The sequence below is a fragment of the Ammodytes marinus genome, assembly GCF_949987685.1.
Source record: "Ammodytes marinus genome assembly, chromosome: 14".
NCBI lineage: Eukaryota > Metazoa > Chordata > Actinopteri > Uranoscopiformes > Ammodytidae > Ammodytes > Ammodytes marinus.
The window spans coordinates 19617207-19640214 of NC_137218.1; the positions used below are offsets into that span (position 1 = coordinate 19617207).

The 23008-nt window shown below is 39.7% G+C and overlaps 1 protein-coding gene across 1 annotated transcript; it reads right to left on the reverse strand.

Annotated features, from left to right (window-relative positions):
• Positions 1–917: 917 nt before the first annotated feature.
• On the reverse strand, positions 918–22490 carry LOC307260905 (moesin-like). The gene is made up of 13 exons (XM_080041272.1): positions 22174–22490; positions 13103–13186; positions 12695–12790; positions 12267–12541; positions 10837–10920; positions 10349–10495; positions 10102–10198; positions 9848–10011; positions 9389–9519; positions 9136–9296; positions 8945–9037; positions 5097–5324; positions 918–3467 (listed from the first exon to the last, which is right to left on the reverse strand). The coding sequence occupies exons 1-13, from the start codon at positions 22183–22185 to the stop codon at positions 3303–3305; spliced, it is 1737 nt and encodes a 578-aa protein (XP_079897398.1). The 5' UTR covers positions 22186–22490; the 3' UTR covers positions 918–3302.
• Positions 22491–23008: the final 518 nt, after the last annotated feature.

The window sequence follows — 23008 nt, forward strand, 5'->3', positions numbered from 1 at the left end:
ATATATTTCAATGCATGCTGTTCACCATTTTCTTCTGCAGCAACAATCTGTTTAGTACGTAGGGAGGGCCTGGATGATTTTGGATTGTCCGGTACAGCCTTGTTTTCTAATCTGGTGAATGAGGTCAGGCTGGATTTGAAACACTACCCTGAGAACCTGTTTTAAAAATGTAACCCCTCTGTCACATTTCTTTAAGCCTGTACACTTTATTACATAGAGATGTGTTAATTACCAATTAACTAACTACGGCATGCAGTCAGGCAATATTCAGTAGCTGGTCATTGATGTGATCACTTTCTAAATTCTTGCCTTGACATTGCAGACTGATGGTGAACTGCCACAGTGTGGCTCATTGCAGGACTGCAACTAGAGTACAACAGCGGGTGTGGCTAATTTGGAGAAAAGCTTGTTAACCATTGGGCCAAGAAGAGTTAAGCTGATGAGTATGATGACTGTACTAAGGAGTTAAAGGTGCACTATGTAACTTTGAGTGTGTCATAGAAGTGAACATTTTCTTAGGGACATTCTCATAACTTAACAAACAAATTTACTCACAGGAAAAATTGGATCCCTGAAACACTGTTTACAAACATATTTTAATCTCACGTTTGGTTCCAGGTGCCTCAATTAATTCATGATGATATAATAATTCAATACCAAGAATTAAATGTGGGGAGAATATTTAGTAAAGTAACTGCAGGCTCTGCTAATGTAAACAAATCCCCCTCCTCTGAAACTGTATAGTGTACCTTTAATGTGTAAACATATTAATAAAATGCATGAATACCCTTGTAAAAGTATTGTGGAGGCATACACATAAAGACATTAATCAAAACTGGAGTTATACTTCAGTTAATGAAGAAGTGGCAGCACACTATGAAATAGTAATGGTTGCAAAAACTGTGAAGAAATGACAATACCGTTCAACTTGACTTTTATTCATTGGTGAAAAGGAAGACTTGAAGCAATCAAAAATATGAGGAAAAAAACCTGGCCAAGGCACTGTCTGTCACTTTACAATCTAAATTATGTTTCAGTCCGTTTTGATTCCAGGCTAAAATACTGAGTAGCATCTTTTAATGCATTTTTTTTCACACAACGTTCAAAATGACACTCGATTCTTAAAATGAAGGCTGTCAACACTATGCTACTTCAAGCAGAAGATACAGTGCTGCATTGTAAAAGTTACCGTCAAAGGCATGGAAAGGCATATTCAAAGTAGAAACGACTGCATTTTTTTGTTTAAAATCTTGGCAGAGACAAGAACTATACGCAGCAATGGGCAAATAACTGTAAATCAAAATGCATCTTGATACAGATGACAAATGTTCATTCAGGAGGAGAAATCAAAATAATAAAAGAAAATATGCAGAACTAAAATACATTAACTTTCAACTTGCAAAATAGTGTAAATAAATCTTTCAAACCCTCAATTCTAAAATTCTAAGAACAAGGAAAACCCTTGGCAGGTCAGAATGCAACATGTAATCTAGGACAATGTCGACAATGTGACATAAGTTTATTATGCTGATTTTTTATGCAACATTTTTTGGTTTATTGCTGCTTTGAACCCAAGGTCCTGGCATTAACAGGTGTTGTGGTGTTGCGTGTTCCATCATAACAGCAGTAAGCTGTTCAATTAGCTTACATCAAAATCAAAATACAGTTTATTTATTTCTACACCAAAACTGTTATCTTTGACAAGTACTTCTAGTTCTAGTTTTTATCATACAAAAATATCCTCAGTGGTGTCTATCTTTCACCTTACATTGTTTTTATCAACATCTGAAAAATCCAAATTACAAAATACACAAATGCAATTAAATACATACAGTATATCAAAAAAATGCATGCATTGGGAATGGTGCCCATCCAGGACAGAACAACTTTTTTGACACATTTTGACTTCAAAGTTAAACCATGGTTATCCAGTGCATATTAAATGGAATCGTCTTATTTTAAACATCAAATTCAATAAAGATGTTGTTAAAAAAAAAAGTTTTCTCTTGTGAAGAAAAAGAATGATTGTGTGTCTAAGATTGAACTACATCTTCTCCCTTTACAGATTACTTTATTGGCATTTGTTCACCCAACAACAGCACACAACCTGCCATGTGGAAATTACAGTATCTTTCCGATTGCTAGAACTGGTTGCAACAATGCAAAGGAAAAGTATTTTGATTATTAAATAACGTTCTCACTGATAAGCAAAATAAAAGATGAGGAATTAAACTAGGTTAAGAACAGTAAAAATCAACTTCAAATAGCAGTTTTAAATTAATTGTTAAATCTAATTGTAAAGAAATGACACACGTTTCTACAGATGTGGGATATTTATATAGATATGGTCAATGCATTCTTTTATTTGACTACAATCAGATAAAACCTTCCTCATTTATTCAGTGTGTGAAGGCATCAGTTGCTCCTTTTGTGACATGAAAGGGAACCTAATTGTGAAAAGCACATTTTAACTTTTCAACCAGAGATGTTTCAAATTCAGTTAGTTTTGCCTATAATTGTGGATTTTGCAATGCAGATTTAAACATAAAATCATAAGTTTAGAAATGAGCTTTACACCGTTTTATTAAAAAAAAAAATCAGAAATGTATAGGCAGATGAAAACTTTCACATCACCTTGCGAGTGAGGTGTAAATACTGAGTTTTCTAACAGTTGACTTATTCTCAATAATAGTCAAATTAAAAGATAATACTTTTAACATTTATAACACATAATACTGCTCTATCAATGCTCCACACAGCCACTTCAGGGTCATATTATATGTGTTTGTTTATGTAGATTACAGTGCAGTGGGTTTTAGAATATTACTGTCTGAAAAAAGATAGCTTGCTGTGATGGACTGATGCGTGTGTACAGCAGAAATATGTCTACAATCAAAATTAAATTTAGATTTGTTTCTGAGAGTTTGATTTTGAAATCAATAATAAGAAAAAAGTGACAAAAACACTGAAGAAATAAAAAAATACTTACTCAATGAAATGAAGCCCAAGCCCAATACAAATATGCTACATAAACCTCTTGTGAGGTATGTGCTAATCAAATACAGTATGTCCCTTTTCAACCAGTGGACTTGCCTAAATTCAAAAATTAGGAATGATAGCAAATGGATTTTTTTCCCCAGAACCATATTTTGTACATCGTGCTGTGCTTGTTCAACCACGTCATGTTGTGGATCTGATTTATTTGGGTACAGAGGGAAACAGCTTGCGTGAGGCAGGACTGCAGTCCAGGCAGAATGGCCCAGCAGTGTATGTGGGCTCTTTTGCGTTGGTGAACACAGACATCACATGCATTCAAACTCGTCGATGCGCTGTTTGGTGTTTCCCGAGCGGATCTGTCTCAGGGTCTTGTACTTGTCTCGTCCGGCGCGCATGTTCTCTGCGTGGATCATGTCATTCACTGTCTTCTTGGTCTCGTCCCGGGCGTTGGCCAACTCTGAGCTCAGAGTCTGCAAATAAAGTCAGCACAGCATTGATACAATGTCCAAGCCACTACGTCATGATTAACGTACGACTCATTCTGATCCCTGAATGTGCAAGAAATGATCAACTGCTTTATTTTGTGTGTGTGATTCAAACCTGTCTTTGCACTAAACATATCACTTTAAAAGCCTCTGGAAACCTAGTTTAAAAAAGTTAAAAAAAATCAATATATGATATACAAGTTGGGTTTCTCAATAAACTTTTACAAAAATCTGATTGAAAATAAATGTTCATAAATTCTATAAAATTTAGTGGAAAAAAGAAGCTTTTTTTAGTGTCTAGAGGCTAGACCGTTTGACAGGACTGATAGGGGCGTGGCAACCATAGCAACGGCGTTCAGGCAGAGAATTGGTACGATTGGTTAAAAAACTTAAAACCAAAGCTGTGAAACCAAAGCTTAGCCAGCCTCATCATCTAAACCGAATTTCTGTAAAGTTTATCAAACATAAAATAACAATATCTTTAATTTGGATTTATAAATATGCTCTAACTCTTTTCAGATGCTTACTATCGTGACAACAACTCACTCCCCAAATGACAGTTAAAAGGATTGGTCATTATCATTATTATTATTTTTATTTGATTTTTTTTCTTCTTTTACTTTTATGTATATATGTAGGGGAGAACGGGGGAATCTGAGGCATCGGGTAATGTTAGCCACCCCCTGTATCTAGGCAACGGAAAACATTTGTGGTCATGTGAGATATATGTTTTCAACCACACGGAAAGAGCACCTTCTCATCTTTCCCTGTAACCTTCAGGGCTGGAATGTAGAGTAGGCCTAGTTGTAGAGTATGACAGGCTGATGTTATAATCCAGTTGGGTCTTCTCCTGTCCCAGGCTGTTCTCGCTGGTTCTGATTTTCCTATGCTTTGACCCCCAGACACAAGCTGGCTCTAAGGGTCCTGTGTTCTGACCCACAGACTGTGTTCTAATCTAACTGGTTCTATCTTTCATTTGAATCTTATTAAAACCTTTTGAATTATAATATGTTGTATTTAATTTTGTTCAGAGTTACTTTCAAGTGTTTAGAAAATTTGCTTTGCTTAATTGACCAAACCCCATCATTCTTTTACTAGTCCGACATTAGTTCTGGAATGTGTGGCTAGCGTTCAGGATTCTTACCGTTACAATATGTGTTGTTATGGTAGTTTCAGAGTGGAAAAAGTAAGTGGATCAGTTTACCCCACAGCTGGGGTAAAGTGAGCCACATGACAACTTTTTTTTAAACAATCATATTTTCACTGCCCTTTGTCTTGAAAAAATTCTGCTAATGCCCATTTCTAGGAAACATCCTGAATTAATGGGAAATGTGTAAATTTGAGTGATAAATCATTTTAGCTCGCTTAGAGGGGAGCAAATGTAAAAAGTGGCTCAGATTACCCCGTTCTCCCCTATGTAAATAACTTTTTCTTCTTAATTATTATTTATATATATTTTTTTTTCTATTTTCTTATAATTGTTTGCACAACAAAAACAAATGTGTAGGATGTTGCAAATGTGAACAATAACATGTATGACGATAAACTATTTTTGCTCCTACAAAAAAGTATATACTGTACAATTTTTTTTTAAAGATATGAGCCAAGACTTACAAGTAGATGCTTCTGCAGACGTTCATTCTTCTCGGCCTCTGTCATGCGCTCCTCCTCACTGCGGTCGTTGAAGCTGACTGCTGAGGAGAAGTCGGCGCAGGCCTCGGCGCTGCTCTCGTCGTTCTCGTCGTCGTTCTCTGCGTTGAGCGGCTCCTGGACGTGGGTTGACATCACTTTGTTCTTCAGCTCTTCTTTGGTCTTCTCCAGGTCCTCCTGCACGGTGGTAGCCTTAAGGGAAGAAGAAGAAGAAGAAGAAGAAGAAGAAGAAGAAGAAAAGAAAATGCTTTATGAGACAAATGCGTGTGTTAAATTTATTGGACTGGCTATAATTTCTAGCATATCCTTGTTAAGATAAGAAGACAACAAAAGATTCAATGGATAAAATAAATGTATTTAAAAAAGGTGCTCAGAGTAACTTTTGGTTTGTGCTAATTTAGCATGCTTACATGTGCTAATTGGCACTTAAAACATGCTGATGGAAAATGTCCTCAGCTTTCCAGGAACAGTGAGGGTGTTTACTGGATTTTTGTTATGATGATGACGCTAGATGAAAAGTTAAAGCCACTACGAGTAACATTGCACGTTGGCGGCCCCTTTGGACAAAAGCGGTAGTATTTTTACGACGCCAGCTGTTGTGAAGCTGTTTTCTAGCTCGTGCCGGGCGTGCGAGATTCAAATGATCAGGAAGCAATATAGTGCATGTCCGTGTGTTGAAAGTGTGAGGGCACCCGACTCTTTTCGGCTCCGTGAGAGTGGTTAGTGACACATCATCAACTAATGCCAGTCAGTGCTACACACACCTGATTGCAATGAGTTGATGCAGCAGTGTCACCTAACTACTCTCTCTCACGGAGCTGAAAGATTACGTGTCCTCACACAAAGCGAATGAACGAGAGACAGCAGTTAGTATGGATCACGATAAGGTAATGTGTTTATGTTAATGACTATTTCAGATGAATAATGGTCATCTGATGATGCTGGTGAGGCAAAGTAAACTTTGTTTTAGTAGGCTACCGCTCATTCATTTAGGAGTAAACACTGCAGTCTAGTTCGCTACCGTGAAATTGTGTATACGTTGCTTGGCAACGCCCTCCCGCCCATCACTCTCCCTTTTAGCTTTTCTTCATTGCATTTTCTTTTTTTTCTTTGATGGTTCAGCCCCGTTATCAGTCATTATGACGACAAATAACTGTCTCAAACAAGGCTTCCGCTCCCCTTCCCTCACCTGGAGGGATAGGCTTCTCAAATCGCGTTGCTGCGCCACACTGAAATCTGCGACCAATACGGACGGATATGTGACCATAGAGCATGCACGCGTGAACCGAAAATCGGACTGGGTGTGCGACCAGACCAAACGCAGTAATAAAAACTATATAAAAACGTGTTTCTTTGCACTGATGGTGTCGTTTGCTGTTAAAGGTAATTCATGATTATGTGAGGAAACATGAGGCTGTTTAAAAGATATTTAAATGTTACTCGAAGCTGCTTTAAGGGTTCACCCAAGTTATTTCAGTTCATGAATGTCTCCACCAAATGACATGGTGATCCATGCAACAGCTGTGAGGTTTTAGTTAAAGCTGAACTCTAATGGTGCCTAGAGCTACAGGGAAATTCTGTGACAACTCCATCAGCAGAAAATAATTTCTGCTCAGCGCATTATTATTTTGACCACTAAAAATTAATTTGACCAATTTATTCAATAGACTAACAATTCACTCCAGTCAATGGGAATTAGAGGAAACTTGAGATATAAAGTTAACAGGAAGAATTTAAGCCGCTGAGAAAGAGATAGTGAAAAAATGACTGAAGTTCAAGCCGAGACTCACTTAAAAAAGCAAAGTGACCAAAGGAAATGTTCCTTCCCTCAGCTGTGTTTGTGTATTCTCTGCCTCTTTTTTTCCAGTTCTTTAAATCTTAGATATTATGTACAGAGTTTATGTTAAAGTTTATACACTATAAAGTAGAGTGCTTGTGCTGTGAGCAGCTAAGAACAAGAGCCAATTATGAGTACGCCTGGAATCTGAACTGAACGTTTGCCAAGAATCCACAACATGGAAAACAACCTCATGGCACGGCAGCAGTCTTGCAGGAATATCATAATGGTGCTAAAGAGTTAAACAGGATTTCCTTTCGGCACAAAGACAGGCCGTCACCACCACAAAATGAGTGAGTCATGCTGCCCCCAAAAACAGAAGGGGGCTGGGCTAGCACATACGGTTTTTACCAAAAAAGACACGAGGCGAGCTGTGTGCTTTCACCCCTCCCCCTCAAAAAACCAACACACACACACAACAACAGGACCTCAGGAATGTCTGTCCTCACTGTGTCACACAGGAGGGGCTATGTAGTCAGCAGAACATCAGATGAATGACGTCAGTAATGTGCCATGCCCACGTTAGGCTCATTTAGAATAATAATGTAGCTGCTGATCACAGCTGCAAAATAAGTGAGTGTAGCAGTGACTGTTCCCTTTGGTTAACACATGGTATTCATGAGCGATGGTAAAATCACTACTTCATACGTATTGAGAAACATTTTCCATTAGCTAAAATAGAATAAAGTGATTATGGACAGTTGGAGAACTGAGTTTTTTTTGGCAAGATAGAGTTGAAATGGGGCAACGAGGGGAGGACATGTAGAGAACCAACCACGGGTCGTATTCGAACCGAGTCTGCTGCGATGAGGACTGAGCCTCTAACCACTACATCACGAGCGGCCCCAGAAAACAGAGATTTAACCTAACAATCATCACAGTAACATGTGTGTAGCTCTTACTTCTCACCACATGATGGCTGTAATGCCTAATTTTAGTTTTTTTGTCAACTGAAAGTGGGGATAGAAGAAGAAATGTAACCATGGCCGTGTCTGAACTGCCATACTAGCGTCCTACATCCTACATACTCACCATCTATATACTGCATACTCTCTACTCAAAGATCGATTGTGTATGCGAGCTGCGTCTAAAACGTTCTCAGTTGAAGTATACTCAAGCAATGAAGAATTTCTTCTTCTTCTTATAAGATTCAGGCAGTTTAGACACTGTTAAGCTTATAACCGCCCTCTACAGGTTAGATATTGAACTAGATTTTTACAGTCCTGTGTTCATCATCTGTGTTTTAGACCTCTTGTTTTATAATAATGATGTTTTGAGGCGGAGGATCCCTCCGACGCTCTCTGTCCGGCTCATCAGCACTCAGCTGTCTGTGAGTTGAGCTGGACGAGCCGCGGTGTGTGGGACACCGATCTGTTCTGATCTCTCTCCACTATAAGACTCACAACACTCATTTCACTTAGTGACTCTAATGTTGTTAGGTATTTATCTTCATCTCTTATCTATTGTAAGAGTGTATGAATGACTGCACGTACAGTTGTCAGATCGCGGAACCCCAAACAATGTTGTTGCCTAGCAACTTGCTCGAAAATATTTCATTTTCCTGGGCGGGTAGAATTGACCCAGTGCATTGTGGGGCGGTTGAGTAGGAAAAGTATACGATCGATTCATACCCAAAATCTTCCCGGAAGTTAGTACTCATCCGGGAATTTCTCACATACCCAAACTCGCATACCCAACCGTCACATACTCAAATTGAAGTCAAAATGAGTATGAGTAGGACGTTAGTATGGCAGTTCAGACACGGCCCATGTGTTTAACTACCTATTGATGCATGTCATTTTCAGTGATCAGGATACTTCTTTTAATGACAATAGGGAAACAAACACTTTTTTAAACCATCAGTTTTAAAGTTGAGTGTACTATGGAATGCTCCTTTGTACTTTTATTTCAACAACTATAACTGTCACTACAATCAATGACTATTGGGTATAACTAGAACCAACTGAGATCATACCTTGTGCTGCCACTGCACTGCCTCCTCTTCCTTCTTCTTCTTTGCATCCTCCAGCAGGGAAATCTTGGAAGTCAGTTCAGCCAATTCAGTGGCCTATAAGGACAAACATTTAAAAAAAAAATGTTTTAGACTTTTTAATATTGACATTTGAAGCATCAGAAAACACATTTAGTAGTTTGTCTATGACTGACCAGGTGTTCTTGGTTCTTCATCTGGCTCTGTGACTGGTGCAGCAGTGCCAGCTTGGCGTCCTCGGCAGACTTCAGATCAGTCTCCAGGCGTCCAGCCTCCTCCTGAGCGCACTTCCTCTCCTGCTCCAACTCAATGGCCTTTTGGGTTTGCTCCTCCAGCTCTGTGCAAACACATATTTAAAGTGTGAGCAAGCGTCATGTGAGAAAACAAAAAACATTGTCTCCCAACTGTGATTTCTGACAGGTCACCCACCTATTTGGGCTTTTTTCGTCTGCTCCTCAATCTGCCTTAATCTCTCCATCAAGTCCTCCTTTTCCTTTTCAATCTTTTCCTTCTCCTTTTCAGCCACTTCTCTTTTCCTCTTTTCGTTCTCGAGCAGAGCCCTAATAGAAAAGGACACATGATGTGTTGGATTATACACTTTTCATTTGTCTGCATAAAAGTCTGACATAAGCATCACACGCAATTGGGGAACTTGATTCTTGAACCGTTGAGTCGCAAAGAACAAACCCGTCCATCTTGTTGCATGACATCAGAAGTCATTCAAGAGTGGAGTCAGCGATTCTGGAGAATGCTGGTTGTCAAAATATTTTTTTGTTTATTCACTGATTTAGGTGACAATAGGAATAGGTGATTTTGACAACAAACATTTTCCAGAAACGCTGATTTTACCGTTTTTAGTGTGATCCAATGGTTGAGTTTGTTTCTTACCTCTCCATCTTCTTGTGGTTCTTCTCCTCCCGAGCCTGAGCCTTCATCTGCTGCACCTCAATGGTGTCAGGTTTGCGGCGGCGCATGTACAGCTCGTGGTTGCCCATGCAAAGAGCCAGAATGCGCTTGTTGATGCGCAGCCTCGGAGCATAGAATACAAAGTCCTGAAACAGCAAAATTAAAAAATATTTATTCTGGGAGGTAATATTAACATAATTTATCAATTGTTTAAAAATAATTAAGCGTTAGCATACGGGTGCTTTCTTGTCAATTGGTTTGATGACAAACTTCTTGTCATTGAAGGAAATGTTCCTGATTTCACTCCAGGGAAATCCAATTTTGGGCGTCATTCTGTCAAAGATAACGCAAAAACAAAAACACTGTGGTCAGCTGCATTACAATCAGACAGGTAATGTAAGTATTAGAAATGATAAGGAACCCGAATAAGGCTAAGCATGTGTGAGGCAAATGTAATGATTACATTGTTGTGGTATCACTCACTTGTCATTTTGTTCATAAATGTTGAGGCCCAAAGCGTCCACTCCCAAAAACAGTTCTGTTCCCTTCTTGTTCTTGATGTTGAAGTAGTTGACTCCGTACATCTCCAGATCTTGAGCGATCTTCAGATACTCCATCATGGATTCCTCTCTGTTGGACAAAGAAGACATGTCTTTAACTAGTGTTTCACAAAGCACTGAGTTTTGTCTGGCCATGATCACCATGTGTTAAATGCAAAGAAAAGAGAAAGAGTGGGAGGGAAGTCAGATCGAGACCCTCTACCTATCAAACCCCCCAACCACCAATGGCATCAATGAGCAGTACATTTCAGTCAGTATGTGTGGGTAAAAGGGTGAAAGATTCTGTTGAAATAGCATTTGTTGAAAGAGCAAGAACACTTAGTTGTCTCTCTTCTTCAAACATTTGCAAGTGTGTAGCATGCAAGTGCAGACAAGTGTGTGTGTGTGTGTGTGTGTCAGTGCCGCGGTTACCTCATCATGCCCTTGTGCTCTTCGTGCCACACTTGAATCCTCTCCTCCCACTGGTCCTTGTTGAGCTTGTGCTGGTCCAGAACTCTGAGAGCATGAGACATACAGAGTGTCAGAAATGTCATGCAGAGAGGCACGTCTTATACAAACACACTGGCTGACATTGAGATAGTGATGACCCGTCTGCTATACATTATCCTGATTATTACTTAATGATACTCACTAAATAATTAACTAATTGAAGCCAAATATATATTTTCTATATATTTAAAGATATTTTGTTAGGCGTTATCACTTTTATTTAACGGTTAGGAGTTACAGAGTGAAAATGGGGAGAGAGTAGTGGATGACATGCAGTAAACCGCCCAGGCAGGAGTCGAACCCGGGTCTGCTGCGACAGGGACCAAGCCCTTATGGTACGCGCTCTACCGACTACACCAAGTGTTCACCCCACAAAATATTGTTTGAGGTTTGCTTTTATTGATTTATTAATGCTCTGAATGCTTAAGGCAGTGGTTCTCAACCTGCTAATATTTATTTATTTATCTGTACAAAACCACTGTATGAGTTTCTGGCATGAGCATTCTGCATACAATCACCTTATTATCAAATTAGATAACAAATTAGCTGAGATAACTTCTGCAGCAAAAAAATTCAAAGTTCAGTTTATTAGCTCAATTTGTAACATTTAAACAAGACTACTCAGTCTGTGTGAATCTCAGGACAGAGAAACAAGAGCAAATGATTCACTGAGGTTTGCATTTCATTCAAAAAAAATTTAAACTGTAAACATAGTTAAGGTGGTGTTTTTTTATTATTATAGGCCAATAGGCCTTCTGTCATGCGATAACCAATAATTCATTAACGTTATTATTAGTCTACATGCTTGATTTCTTTTTAAATAGCCTACAGAGACACATGTGAAAATGTATTTACTGCAAATCGCGGCCTTTTGCGCGGATATGACCATACACAAGCACACATAGCGCTTGCCACCATTTGAGAAGCACTGGCTTAAGGTACACAATACGGTTGGAACTCCCTCCATATCAATGGCTATATGGAACTCTGTGGCCAAACTTACTCACGACGTATTGACCAGTCTTGAACCATGACTCCGATGTTCCCTGCTTCTTAGATACATTCAAAGTCATGTTGAAAAAATATCCAATTGTTTTTATTTTTAGAGGAGTAACCTAGTATGTAGCCTAAATGTTTGTAAATGTCTATGAGTGATTTAATATGGCACAGGAAGCGATCTATCACAAGTTAACAATGTCCGTAGGTCCATAGCAACAGTGAAATATCCTTAACAGCGGGCATTATCGAGAAAAAACGACCCAGAGAATGCTGTAATTGACAGATTGAATCAGAATGGAGCAATTATCAATGCCGTGTAATAATAAATACATTTAAAAAAAAAAATGTGTTACCTCTGAGGGAGCAGCTGTTCACCGGACAGATAGCCCGGCGTGTGGACCTCCTTGTTGTAGTCAGCATACTTGGCCTGCACGGCGTAGGAGGCCAGAAGGACTGCGGTCTCCGGAGGACAGTAGATGTCGTCATTCAAGATGCCCTCCTTCACCTGCAGGAAGAAGAGCCGCTGTGTGGCGTCCTGGATTAACTCCTCTGTCACGTCCTCAGGGAAAAACTTGGCCCGGAACTTAAACAGCAGCGGGCTTTCCTTCCTCACATCCTGGGCTGTCACCTAAAATTAAACGTGACACGGGGGGTGGGGGTTGGGTGAGGTGTAGAGGTGGTAAACTTCTGTAAAATAGTCTTGAGTTCAACACAGTAGTTAGGTTATGACAAAGAAGGGGCAAAAAAGTGTGTAAGGAAAAACTACTAGTGAAGAGCTCACCTTCTTATTGAGCTTGAGCCATGTAGAGAAACCCTTTGTGTCCTGGTATTGGAGTCCAAAGTACCAAACCTCCCGCAGACCAATGGTCTTCACAACCTGCAAACATGAAAGCAGAACTATTATGCTGCTCCTCATCAGAACATTTATTCAAGTCTAAATAGATCTATGTACAAACCACAGGCAACAGGTGCCCTTAGCTGTTTTTCCTGCTGCTATAATTTGACCTACAAAAAGGTACTTTATTGAAACCTCAGCCACTGCATTTTACTTTATAAAGTCAAATAACAATTGCAGGTAAAAGTGTGGTTAAAAAACAAAAAGGATCAAAAAGATGAATCTTTCAAAAGATGTTTTTTTTTTTACTGTCATTAGAAAGCACACTGGTAACAGGTCAGAAGTTTCTCATACCTGGTCAAAGAGTTGCTTTCCTGTTGTGTTTGGCTGAATGGCAAACTCCAGTTCAGCGTCCATTGTGGTGACTCGTACACTTATCTGAGGAGGAGAGCAAATTGAAAAAATAAGTGACTTCAAAAAAACAACATTTTGAAATCACACATCCTATAATCGTTCTAAAATCTACTTAAAATGTTTTGGCAAAAAGTAGAGCTTCTAAGTTACTCTTTATCGCTGCATAATTATTCTTGGCGTGATCAGCAGAAAGTACTGGCTCTTGTGTCCGAAAGAAGCTAATTCATGTTTTCTTATTTGAACATTAAAAGCCTCCATAATATGAATTTTGATTAAAGGTGGCATTTAACAATAGTTTTAACGCACTTTTAAATAACTCTTAACAGAGACATTGAGCATTAGAAAAAAACCAAACAGTCAAATCTCAGCACAAGAATGTTATTCTAAGTAATCACTATGATGCTTAAAATATTACAAAATATATATTTTTAACCTTATGTTACTAAGGAGAGAATATGATTCATGATTGCTGAGATGTATGCCACGAGAAAATATTTAAAGATGATATAATGAATAATAATTGTGCAAGCACATTTAGAATGAAACAGGTTTTGACAGGTGCAACCACAACTCTCAGTTCACACAGTCAACAGCAGGCCACATCTGTTATAAACTCACGCCTCTCAGAATTCATGTAAATTGTGTCTCATGGACCCTCGTGGGTTTGAAAAACGTGGCAATCTGGCTTTGTCTCAGTATGGAACTTATCTACAGGAAGTAACCACATCCTCTGGTGGCTGGGCCTAGTGAGGCACTGCTGCTGCTAAACACTGAGCTCCCATGAGTCGCATACATCCTGTCATGTATCAAGCAACCTGTCAGCTTTCTGCTAAGCTATCTAGTGGTATACACAAAGAGTGGTAAGTTCATCCTCTCCATGTAACACACTTTGTTACCGCTGGTTATTTAGACAGCGAGGCACTTTACTTGAAATATTTTTATTTAACCTTAAACCCCGCCCTTCGTTGAGGTCGCTCAGAGAATGAATTGATTCTGTTGGCTACTTAGCAAACTGACCGTTATGGTATTTCTCATTTTCTCTGCTCTCTTACAGATGACGAAAACAGCAGCATACATGTATGTCTATTGGGAAATAACTGTGCGGGCGGAGGCCCACGCCTGCCCTGTACAACAATGGTATGCATTATTGCCCAGTGGCAGGGCTGATTAGAGTCGCGTTCTTTTCCATTCATGTCAGCAGGACCCCATTTACTACTCAGGACACTTGCCCCGCTAGACACTTCCTGTCATCACCAGCAGTTATGGGGAGTTGCAGTGAAACCTACAATCTGGGCCTACACTGAACACCAACACAGATGCCTAGAGCTATTTAGACTCACCACTATTCATTCATACTGACAATTAGAAAACTTTCATGGACTTTTTGCCATTGTTGCAGATCTGAGCTCAGTTTGTGACCCCCCTGCTGCTAGGGTGTAAGCGGTTTCATTTCCTGAGTTAGAATGGCGAGCGCTGCATGAAAAGGGAACTACACTCATACTTTTTCTGCCTGGTTAGGGTGTGTCTTTCATGGCCAGAATTCAAAAAACACTTAACTTGCTATTATTAGCACATGCTCAAAAACACCCCTCTCTCTGGCTCACGTGTCATGTTTCCATGACTTTTTTTTTTACACCAGAACTATTCTCCAGGAAAAAACTTTTACCAAGCCATAAATGTAGAGACATACCTAAACACCAAGACTGTGACTGTGCTGAATTGAATAGTTATATTTTTGACAAGCTATTGGCTTTTCAAATTACCTATGTGATGTGAAGCTTTCTTAAAGAATCCTGACTGCGTCAAATGTAGTTTTATCTTTAATATCTTTATAAATATCCTTATACTCATACAGCCATGTCCTACTGCTAGTGTGGGCTGCACAGAAAATCACAAAGGTCTCATCTCCTCTTACATTAGTATAAAACCAATTGGATTTGTGAACAAAAATCATTACTTCATAACTCATGATTTTATCCTTTCAGTAGATCTCATAAACTCAAGTGGCAGAATTGACTAGAAAGCTGTTTTTGATTTTATTTGAGGCACTAACGATCATGAACCCTGCGAAACGCAGTCCCTTGACAGGAAGAGGAAGTGAGACTTCTGACAGTCACAGAAAAGGTGTGATATAAAGATGCAGCTCAGCTAAAAGGAAAGCGATGTGCAGTTTAGCATAGTGAGATGCACTTTGATCAACCAGCATATACTGCATTGATTCACCCCATAAAGAGGATAGTACAAACTAGGAACCCCTTGACATCCCAGTATTAGCATCACCCTTAAATTCCCACACCAGTGTTATCTCAGTGTGCTGTTCACAACCACAAGCCTTCCAAACAGAGCCGGGACAACAAAGGAGATACCGCTAAGTGGTTTGAGGAGTAAGAGGGGACAAAAATGTGGGGCAGCAGCATCCTTATGTATGTGAATGGCAGTTATTTAGAGTGACAGGGGGCACTGGGATTTGTGAGCAGGATGGTCACAAATGGCTACCTGCTTTTATGTGAGTGGTGAGCTGAGCATAGCAGCACAGGCCGTACCATATTAGGTGCAAGAAGACATATAGTAAAAGTAACTATAAATATGATGTTTGCTAAAAACTGAGTCATACTTGTTGTGAGTCATGCCATCCACAACAGTCACACAAGGTCAGCTACTAAGGTCAACAACTCTTCAGCAACAGATCCACCCCGGTAACCACAGCAACCATGCCAGTCCCATTTTTATTTTATCTTATTTATATTTCAGTCGTTTTTCCAAAAGGCATACCCATGAAAATAAATAGCACCCTGACATTAAATAGAAAACACAAACTTAGAATTAGACAAATTACATGGACCGAAAAAGTATAGGCTGAAATTAAAGCTTATTAGGCCTACCCTTTTTACTTAGTAAGACTTAGATTAGCAACTCATTCACAACAAGTGAGTTTAAGGTTGTACAGAAAAATAACTGAAACAATAATAATTGTTTATTAATATTTGTCCCGGCCCTAGTTCTTTTTAAAACATACCTGTTTCCGTGAATTCATACTTGCTCTCGTTAATAAATTAATGTTTGAAGATCAACTATCAGTGCATCCATCACTACCTGATTCACATAGCCTATCTGAAAGACAAACTGCAGATTCCTAAAAATTAATGAGCTATTTGAGATCAATAAATGAAGGATCAGACCCAATCCACTTGTGTATGAAGGGCATGTCATCAGCATACAGAGTAATGCAGAGCTGAATATTTAGTGTGCAATGTGACTGTGACGACCTACCTAGTGTGAGGCATGCACACTTGAACAGCACAACAGACTTGTTATGTTATCGCTTGCACAGGGGGAAGTCACGTGAAAAGACTTGTGAGCAGGACAACAAGCATGTTAATGTCCTCTAAAGCCTACATTAAAATATTGCTGAGTCTCTAGTGAGGCAGCAGGAAAGTATTGATGGCTGCGAAAAACTATTCACTTCCTATCAAGTTAAAAACACGAGTCCTCTTTTTTTCAGTGGTCTGGGTTTCGAGGTCACATTTGGTACAGATAAAATTCCACAACCTTTCGGCCAATATACCACTGGATGCCCGTAGAAAGAAATTCTCAATTCCTCATCCTGTCCGAAATCCAGATTAGCCTGTGGTTGTGTACTCCATTCCTCTAAACATTACAATGAACAGTTTATGGCTAAGGAGAACAAACTGTGGAAGACAGGAAGAGGGAGGATGGAGAAGAGGATGAGGTTTCTCTCTGCAGGGGTTACTGCAAACAAGGGCAAAGGGTATTTTCCAACTGTTTCCCACGACCACTTATGTAAATGTATCAAATATCGCTACTAGCATGATGAAATAGCTTTGTTGACTGCTGCTCCATCCTCTGCTATTCCCCATATCCTGTTGGTTACTCTGAATGTTCTCAAGACTTGTCGTAAGGTCGCACACCTGTCCCACTTTAACCCAAATTGACGCAACCTGAGTGTGTAAAGGTCACATATTATGCTCATTTTCAGGTTTAAAATTGTAATTTGGGTTTCTACAAGTAACAGTTTTTTTTAATGGTGTAGGTCCAAAAGAAAATTTTATTTCTCACAGTGCCATTGCTGAATCTCACTCTCTTCAGCCTCTGTCTGAAACGGTCTGTTTTAGAGCCTGTCTTTTTAAGCCCCGCTTTTCCCAAAAGCCCAGTCTGCTCTGATTGGCACTTAATTCAGGTGTATATGGGAGTGTGCTTTCACAAGTGAATGTAGTGCTAAGTTATGTTGGTAATATGGGGGCGTGGCTTCTCCACTTATGATGTCATAAGGTGAGAGAAATCTGACTGGGCGTTTCTAAACACAGGTTTTCAGAAAGGTGGAGAAAAAGAGTTAGGGTTGTTTTTTCTCATTTTGGGGGAGTTCAAGTCACACTGGGGAAACCATGAAAAAGTGCATTTTGCATAATACGTGACCTTTAAGCACTTAGGTCTGGTGACATATTGCCTTGCCTTCCATTTGACCCCCGCATTTGTTGGCTAACCTTACCCGCCATCATGTTACCAACTGTAAGCCTCCTACTGACCAAGTAAGGACAGTTTTATCCCTGCTGTTCTTGTGTGCCAAGTCTCATTTTGGGTTCAAATCCTGAGTTAAATTGTTAAAGCCATACACACAAAAATACAAAAAAATGGTAAGGCAGCAACATGTAGGTGCTCATGCTTGTCTAAGTATGTTCTCCAATATGCATTTTATAAACCCAATTGCATGTTTCCCATCATATTTCAAACTACCACAAGCTGTCCCATCAACATGATGGCCGCTGGTGACACACTGACAATTCAGTTACACAGTGTGTACATCAGTATACTTTTTTATTAAGAAGTGATGATTTGTACACCTTCTAATAGGGACTATACTTCAACAAACTTCAAGTGATTGTCATATTGAGCGTTAACCCTGCTGTGTTCCTCCTACCGCTATCTCCTCCTCATTATCTGTGGAAAGCTTGCCTTGATCATCAGTAACAGATCTTTCTGTTCTCTGAAGAGTGACTCTGGATCACCATCAGTAATCCAGAGCAGGAACACAAGGTCTACCACACAAGCACAAAACGTCCACTGATACAAACCACAACCTCTTCTGTTTGTACTTATGGTAATGCAGTATTGCGTTTGTTGCCAATGCTCACTGTAATGCTTTGTTTAGTCTAGTCTTTTTTTTAAGTATACACACGGTTTGATCTTTGCTGGCTCTAAGCTTGTTGAAGCCTCTGTGATTGTAATGAGGGCCAAATCATAATGATTTATTTATCTCTTGTGTATAATTTTAACATTTAATATTTGAACCTCTATATTGGTTATATGGTCATGCAAAGCATTACATGATTTCAACAGAAAATGGTGGATTGTTTTTTAAATACCAACAGCTGATATAGAAATAGACATGGAACCACAAGATAATAATAACATAAAAAAATATAATAACTTACATTCTGTAGTTTGCCTCACAACCTCCAGACAGAAAACATTGAGCTTGCTATTTGTGTAAAACCGTCACTAGTTTTGGGTGTATTTTGTGCCCCACTTCTACCTCTGAACACCGTTAATCTGTGCTGCTATGTGCACTACAGGCTCATTTAATCCCCTGCTTGCATACCTCTGGCTCTTTCCTGTTACCATTCTCCACACAGTCACACTTGTTAAAAGTTTTGGTCCTCCTAACAAGTATACTGCATCTGTCATGATCTCATTCTCTACACATAATCGACGAAAAGGGTAAGTTATGCTCAAGTTGTGGGTGATAATAATAATAGTCTGTTTCTGTATCTGGGGATAAAAAGAGTGTTACTGGTGATGAAGGATTAGGTTTTATTGTTCAAATAGCAAGCAGGAAAATAAAGAGCGCTAACTGTTGTTGTTAAGGCCCATTACAGAGCAGTGAAAAGGAGAAAATAAATATTTTTGTTACAACATGGGGAAGAGTATTTGCTGTTGCGTCTGTTTGGTGCTTTAAAAAAAATATCTATTTAATAAAAATATTATTTTACTTCAATTGTTTGTGCTTTCGTAATAAAACAGTCACGGCAACATCTTAAAAAACAATCTAAATGCAAAACTCATATAACCTCACTAATATGTAAAAAGTAACACTGATAAACACAGAGCAACAGTAAATGCTTAAGTTCCCGAATCTAAAGTGGAACATGGCATCTGAGGGAGCGCGCTGGGGGAAAGCAGGGAGGAGAACAGCTAGACTGTGATGTGAAAGTCCATATAAGGCTGCTGCAGGCAAGGAAACTACCAGAGAGGCAGGAACTGATGTAAGCGCAGAAACCTTGAGTCACAACATGACTTCCTTGGGAAACTTTAGCAGTGCCAAGACAAGTCCAGCCGAGGCAAGAGTTTCTCTATAATCATTGCGGCTGTGAATAATCAAGGAAGGCTGTTAGGAATAACAAAGAGGCTACTGTTTAAATTTGTATTATTATTCGCTGAAAACACTTTTGAACAATGAATTTTTTCTACTCCCTCAGTTAGCCTGTTGTGGACGGAACTCAAGTTCAATTAGACAACTTTCCCTGTGTGTGTGTGTGTGTGTGTGTGTGTGTGTGTGTGTGTGTGTGTGTGTGTGTATGTGTGTGTGTGTGTGTGTGTGTGTGTGTGTGTGCGTGTGTGTGTGCAGACTAGTGAGTGAGCTTTGGCGCGTTGCTGAATCACTGTATCTGACTTCCTTCTTTCATACGCCTCGTCTGGTGCATCTTCACATGGTGCCGCTAGCCGAGGGACTACTGAGAACTGCTTTATTTTAACCATTTCATCTCTGATACCACCAGGGATAACTTTGCATCCTAACAGCATTTAGACTGATGTATTTAGGCGTTGCTGCAATAAAAAAAAGGAGGCAATGTTACTTCTCTTTGTGGCCGTCCCCTTATATTTTTGGCTTTTGGCAGCACATCACATGGCTGCTCATTAATGATTATCATAACCCCTTATTGTATAACACACCCCAAAATTATTTGTGTTCATCAAATCTTGCTGCTTCCTCTTAAACCATCTTTTCTGTCCACCGCTAGTTTCCTCTTTTTCAAACTATTCATTTTGTGTACGTACGCTAAGGTCCCTACAACACAACACAGACAGCTGAACGTTCACTGCAGTATGCCTGTGCTTGTGAACCCATCTTGAATGCCAAACTGCTTCTTTTCAGCTCCCCAGCTGTTATTTCAGTAGCTGCTTAGACACATTGCCTACTCTGGGCTTGTATTCTGCTGTTGTCGAGGGTAACAGTGGCCCAGCTGCACTCTGCAAAGATTTGGCGCAAACGTCAACGCTAAACGAATGACTAAAACTACATATCAAGAGCAGAGCAAACTTGCATTTAAAAAATATAAATTATGTTGACGCTAATCAGCTTAAATGCAGCACAGATCATATGGAAATCCCCCTTAATGTAGGCCTATAGTATTATTGTTTCAAGATACTATACTGACATATGATTTGATCAGATTAGTTTGGTTTTTGTCTTAAAATTCCAAATACAGTTTAAATAATAAATGTTCCACTTTGTTGCTATTAACTAGACTTATTAATTATGCATAGTTGTGAGTTGTCCCAATAGAACAATGTTCAACACTTAACAAAATGACCCTCTAAAGGTTAAATCAAAACGCTGATATGATCGGAGGAATTCCCTTTGTGGCGGCTCTTTAAATATCCATGTTAAATGCCAGGCCCAGGATGCTACCACATTTTGTCTGGTTGGCAGCTGGAAAATATATCGAGGAAGTAGGTACTTGCTCTAACAATACTACAGGAAGAACCCAGCTACAACCCTTGGTGCCGTTTATATTTCTGTTTGTAATTGGGAAGTGCAATGGTTCGCCAGTTAGTTTTAATGACCAGCAGCAATACATATAGGCTAAATGCATTTTGAGTACATTAGACTCAGATATTACTGGCTGTTGCCCAAAATAAGAATATTTATAATGCTGGGCAATTTATAAGTCTATGAACCCAGGGTAGAGATGCAACGTGGTTATCACTTACTTCTCATGGGTGATTATTTTTATTGTCAGAGTGTGCATGAAGGTATCACAGCTCAGAACAAAGGATAAGACTGATTGCATAGCCTACATACACATGCACATTTCAATTATTATCTTCCTTATTTAATAAGTGTTGTGCTAAGAAAAAGCCCAGCTCAAATACACAGGCTGGGGACAAACAAAAAACAGAAGAGATAGTGCTTTGCCTCTGACGAAGGCATGAGCCTGAAACATTGGTCTGTGCCTGTTGTAATGCTGCTTGAGTCAAAGAGAGAGTCCAGTCTTTGTCCGTCCCTCCTCTTTGTTCACAGCTACACCAGCACACATCTATTAAGCTTTGGGTGCTTCTTCACTTGATATCACAGCTCAGAGCTAAATGCACTCCTCTTCTCTTATCAGAAAGGCTACAATGTATCATAATGATTCTTCTTAGTGCGTCCCCTTGTGCCACCTCCCTATTTTAGGTTTACGATTTGGGCAGCACAGCTGGCCTCAATGACAGTTCAAATCCCTCCTTGTTAGACCTGGCTGAAAAAAAAGTAGGCCTTGGGAGGACTAGCTCGCTTGCTACTGCAGGCCACACAGCGGCTTCCGCTGGAGCCCGGCTTTGTAAATGTGATTTCAGGGGCTACAGTTGTTGAGAGAAGTTCATTCTAACGTAATAACGTTCCGCTGTTCAACACCGGGCTAGAGTGCTGAGTGAATGATCTCATTAAAGGCGCTAATTTTAATGAACAAACAGGCGGGAGCGCGCACGCGCACACACATAACGGAAAGTAACCCTGTAGCCTAATTCTCGGGTGCGCTTTTAAGGGACATTAAACGTTTTTTTTTAAACCTAAAATTTACCAGGGATGAAATTAAGGTCCCTTTAAGGTCCCTTTGAAGCACCAGTGGCAAAGAGAGAGTCCCAATGGTAAGTTTTAAGGGGTGAATAGACAGAGTAGAAACAATAAGACGACAGAGTTTACATGATAACGTGAATGTAGTTTTAATTCTTACCGTCTTCGGCATCTTGTCTTTTCTTCTCCGTCCAGCTAAGGTGAAATGTAAAGGCCTATAAAAAAGTTCTTAAATCAGAGCAGCAGTTCGCGAGACCAGTAGAAAACTTTTTCCCATCAGAACAACGGCGCCAACCAAACGCCTTCCCGTGTCGAGGAAACACACGCGACCCTTAGCTCGAGTAGAAAAAGACGATTTTCAGCCTGGCGCTAGTGAGAGTGTGTAATTCTTTGTTTCGCCGTAAAGTGAAATGGATTGGAGCTTGATTTCCTGCTAACGGTACCCGTGAATGCAAAACCACACCCAGGCCGATGACAGGACAGCAAGCCAGCCAGACTGAAAGAGAAGAGAGGGCTCAGACCAGCAGACTCCGCCTGCAGCACCGCATCATCATGGCTGCATTGAGCTACTGCTGCTGCCTATGTGATAGCAGCCTATAGCTAGAAGTTCAGCTGCTCTCACTCTCAGCAGACACGTTGAACACACAAATAGATAATTATGCCTCAAAGTAGCGTTATACTCAGGTTTTTGGATATTTTCTAGTCATAGAAATGTGGAGTAGGCCTATAACATACAAGCAGACTTATCAAGAGGTCAAGCTTACTGTTGAAACAGCATACATGTTAAACACCAGAGGACCAGACTATGAAGGTATATGTGGTGCATAAGTCTTTAGCACATGTAACTGCAGATTTCGAATGCGTAAACTGAAGTCACAAATGTGTAACAGTAGATTTGAAGTCGTAAATATTTGTTTTGCATGTGTACTCCAAAGTCACAAATGTGTAACAGTAAATTTGAAGTCGTAAATATTTTTTCTACCATTGTGGACACA

What these genes read in the sequence shown, in the direction of transcription:
- LOC307260905 (XM_080041272.1), bottom strand. An exon ending in GGCTCAAGCTCAATAAGAAG is followed by an intron (nt 12,542 to 12,694) that starts GTGAGCTCTTCA and finishes GTTTAATTTTAG; the next exon opens with GTGACAGCCCAGGATGTGAG. An exon ending in ATTTATGAACAAAATGACAA is followed by an intron (nt 10,199 to 10,348) that starts GTGAGTGATACC and finishes TATCTTTGACAG; the next exon opens with AATGACGCCCAAAATTGGAT.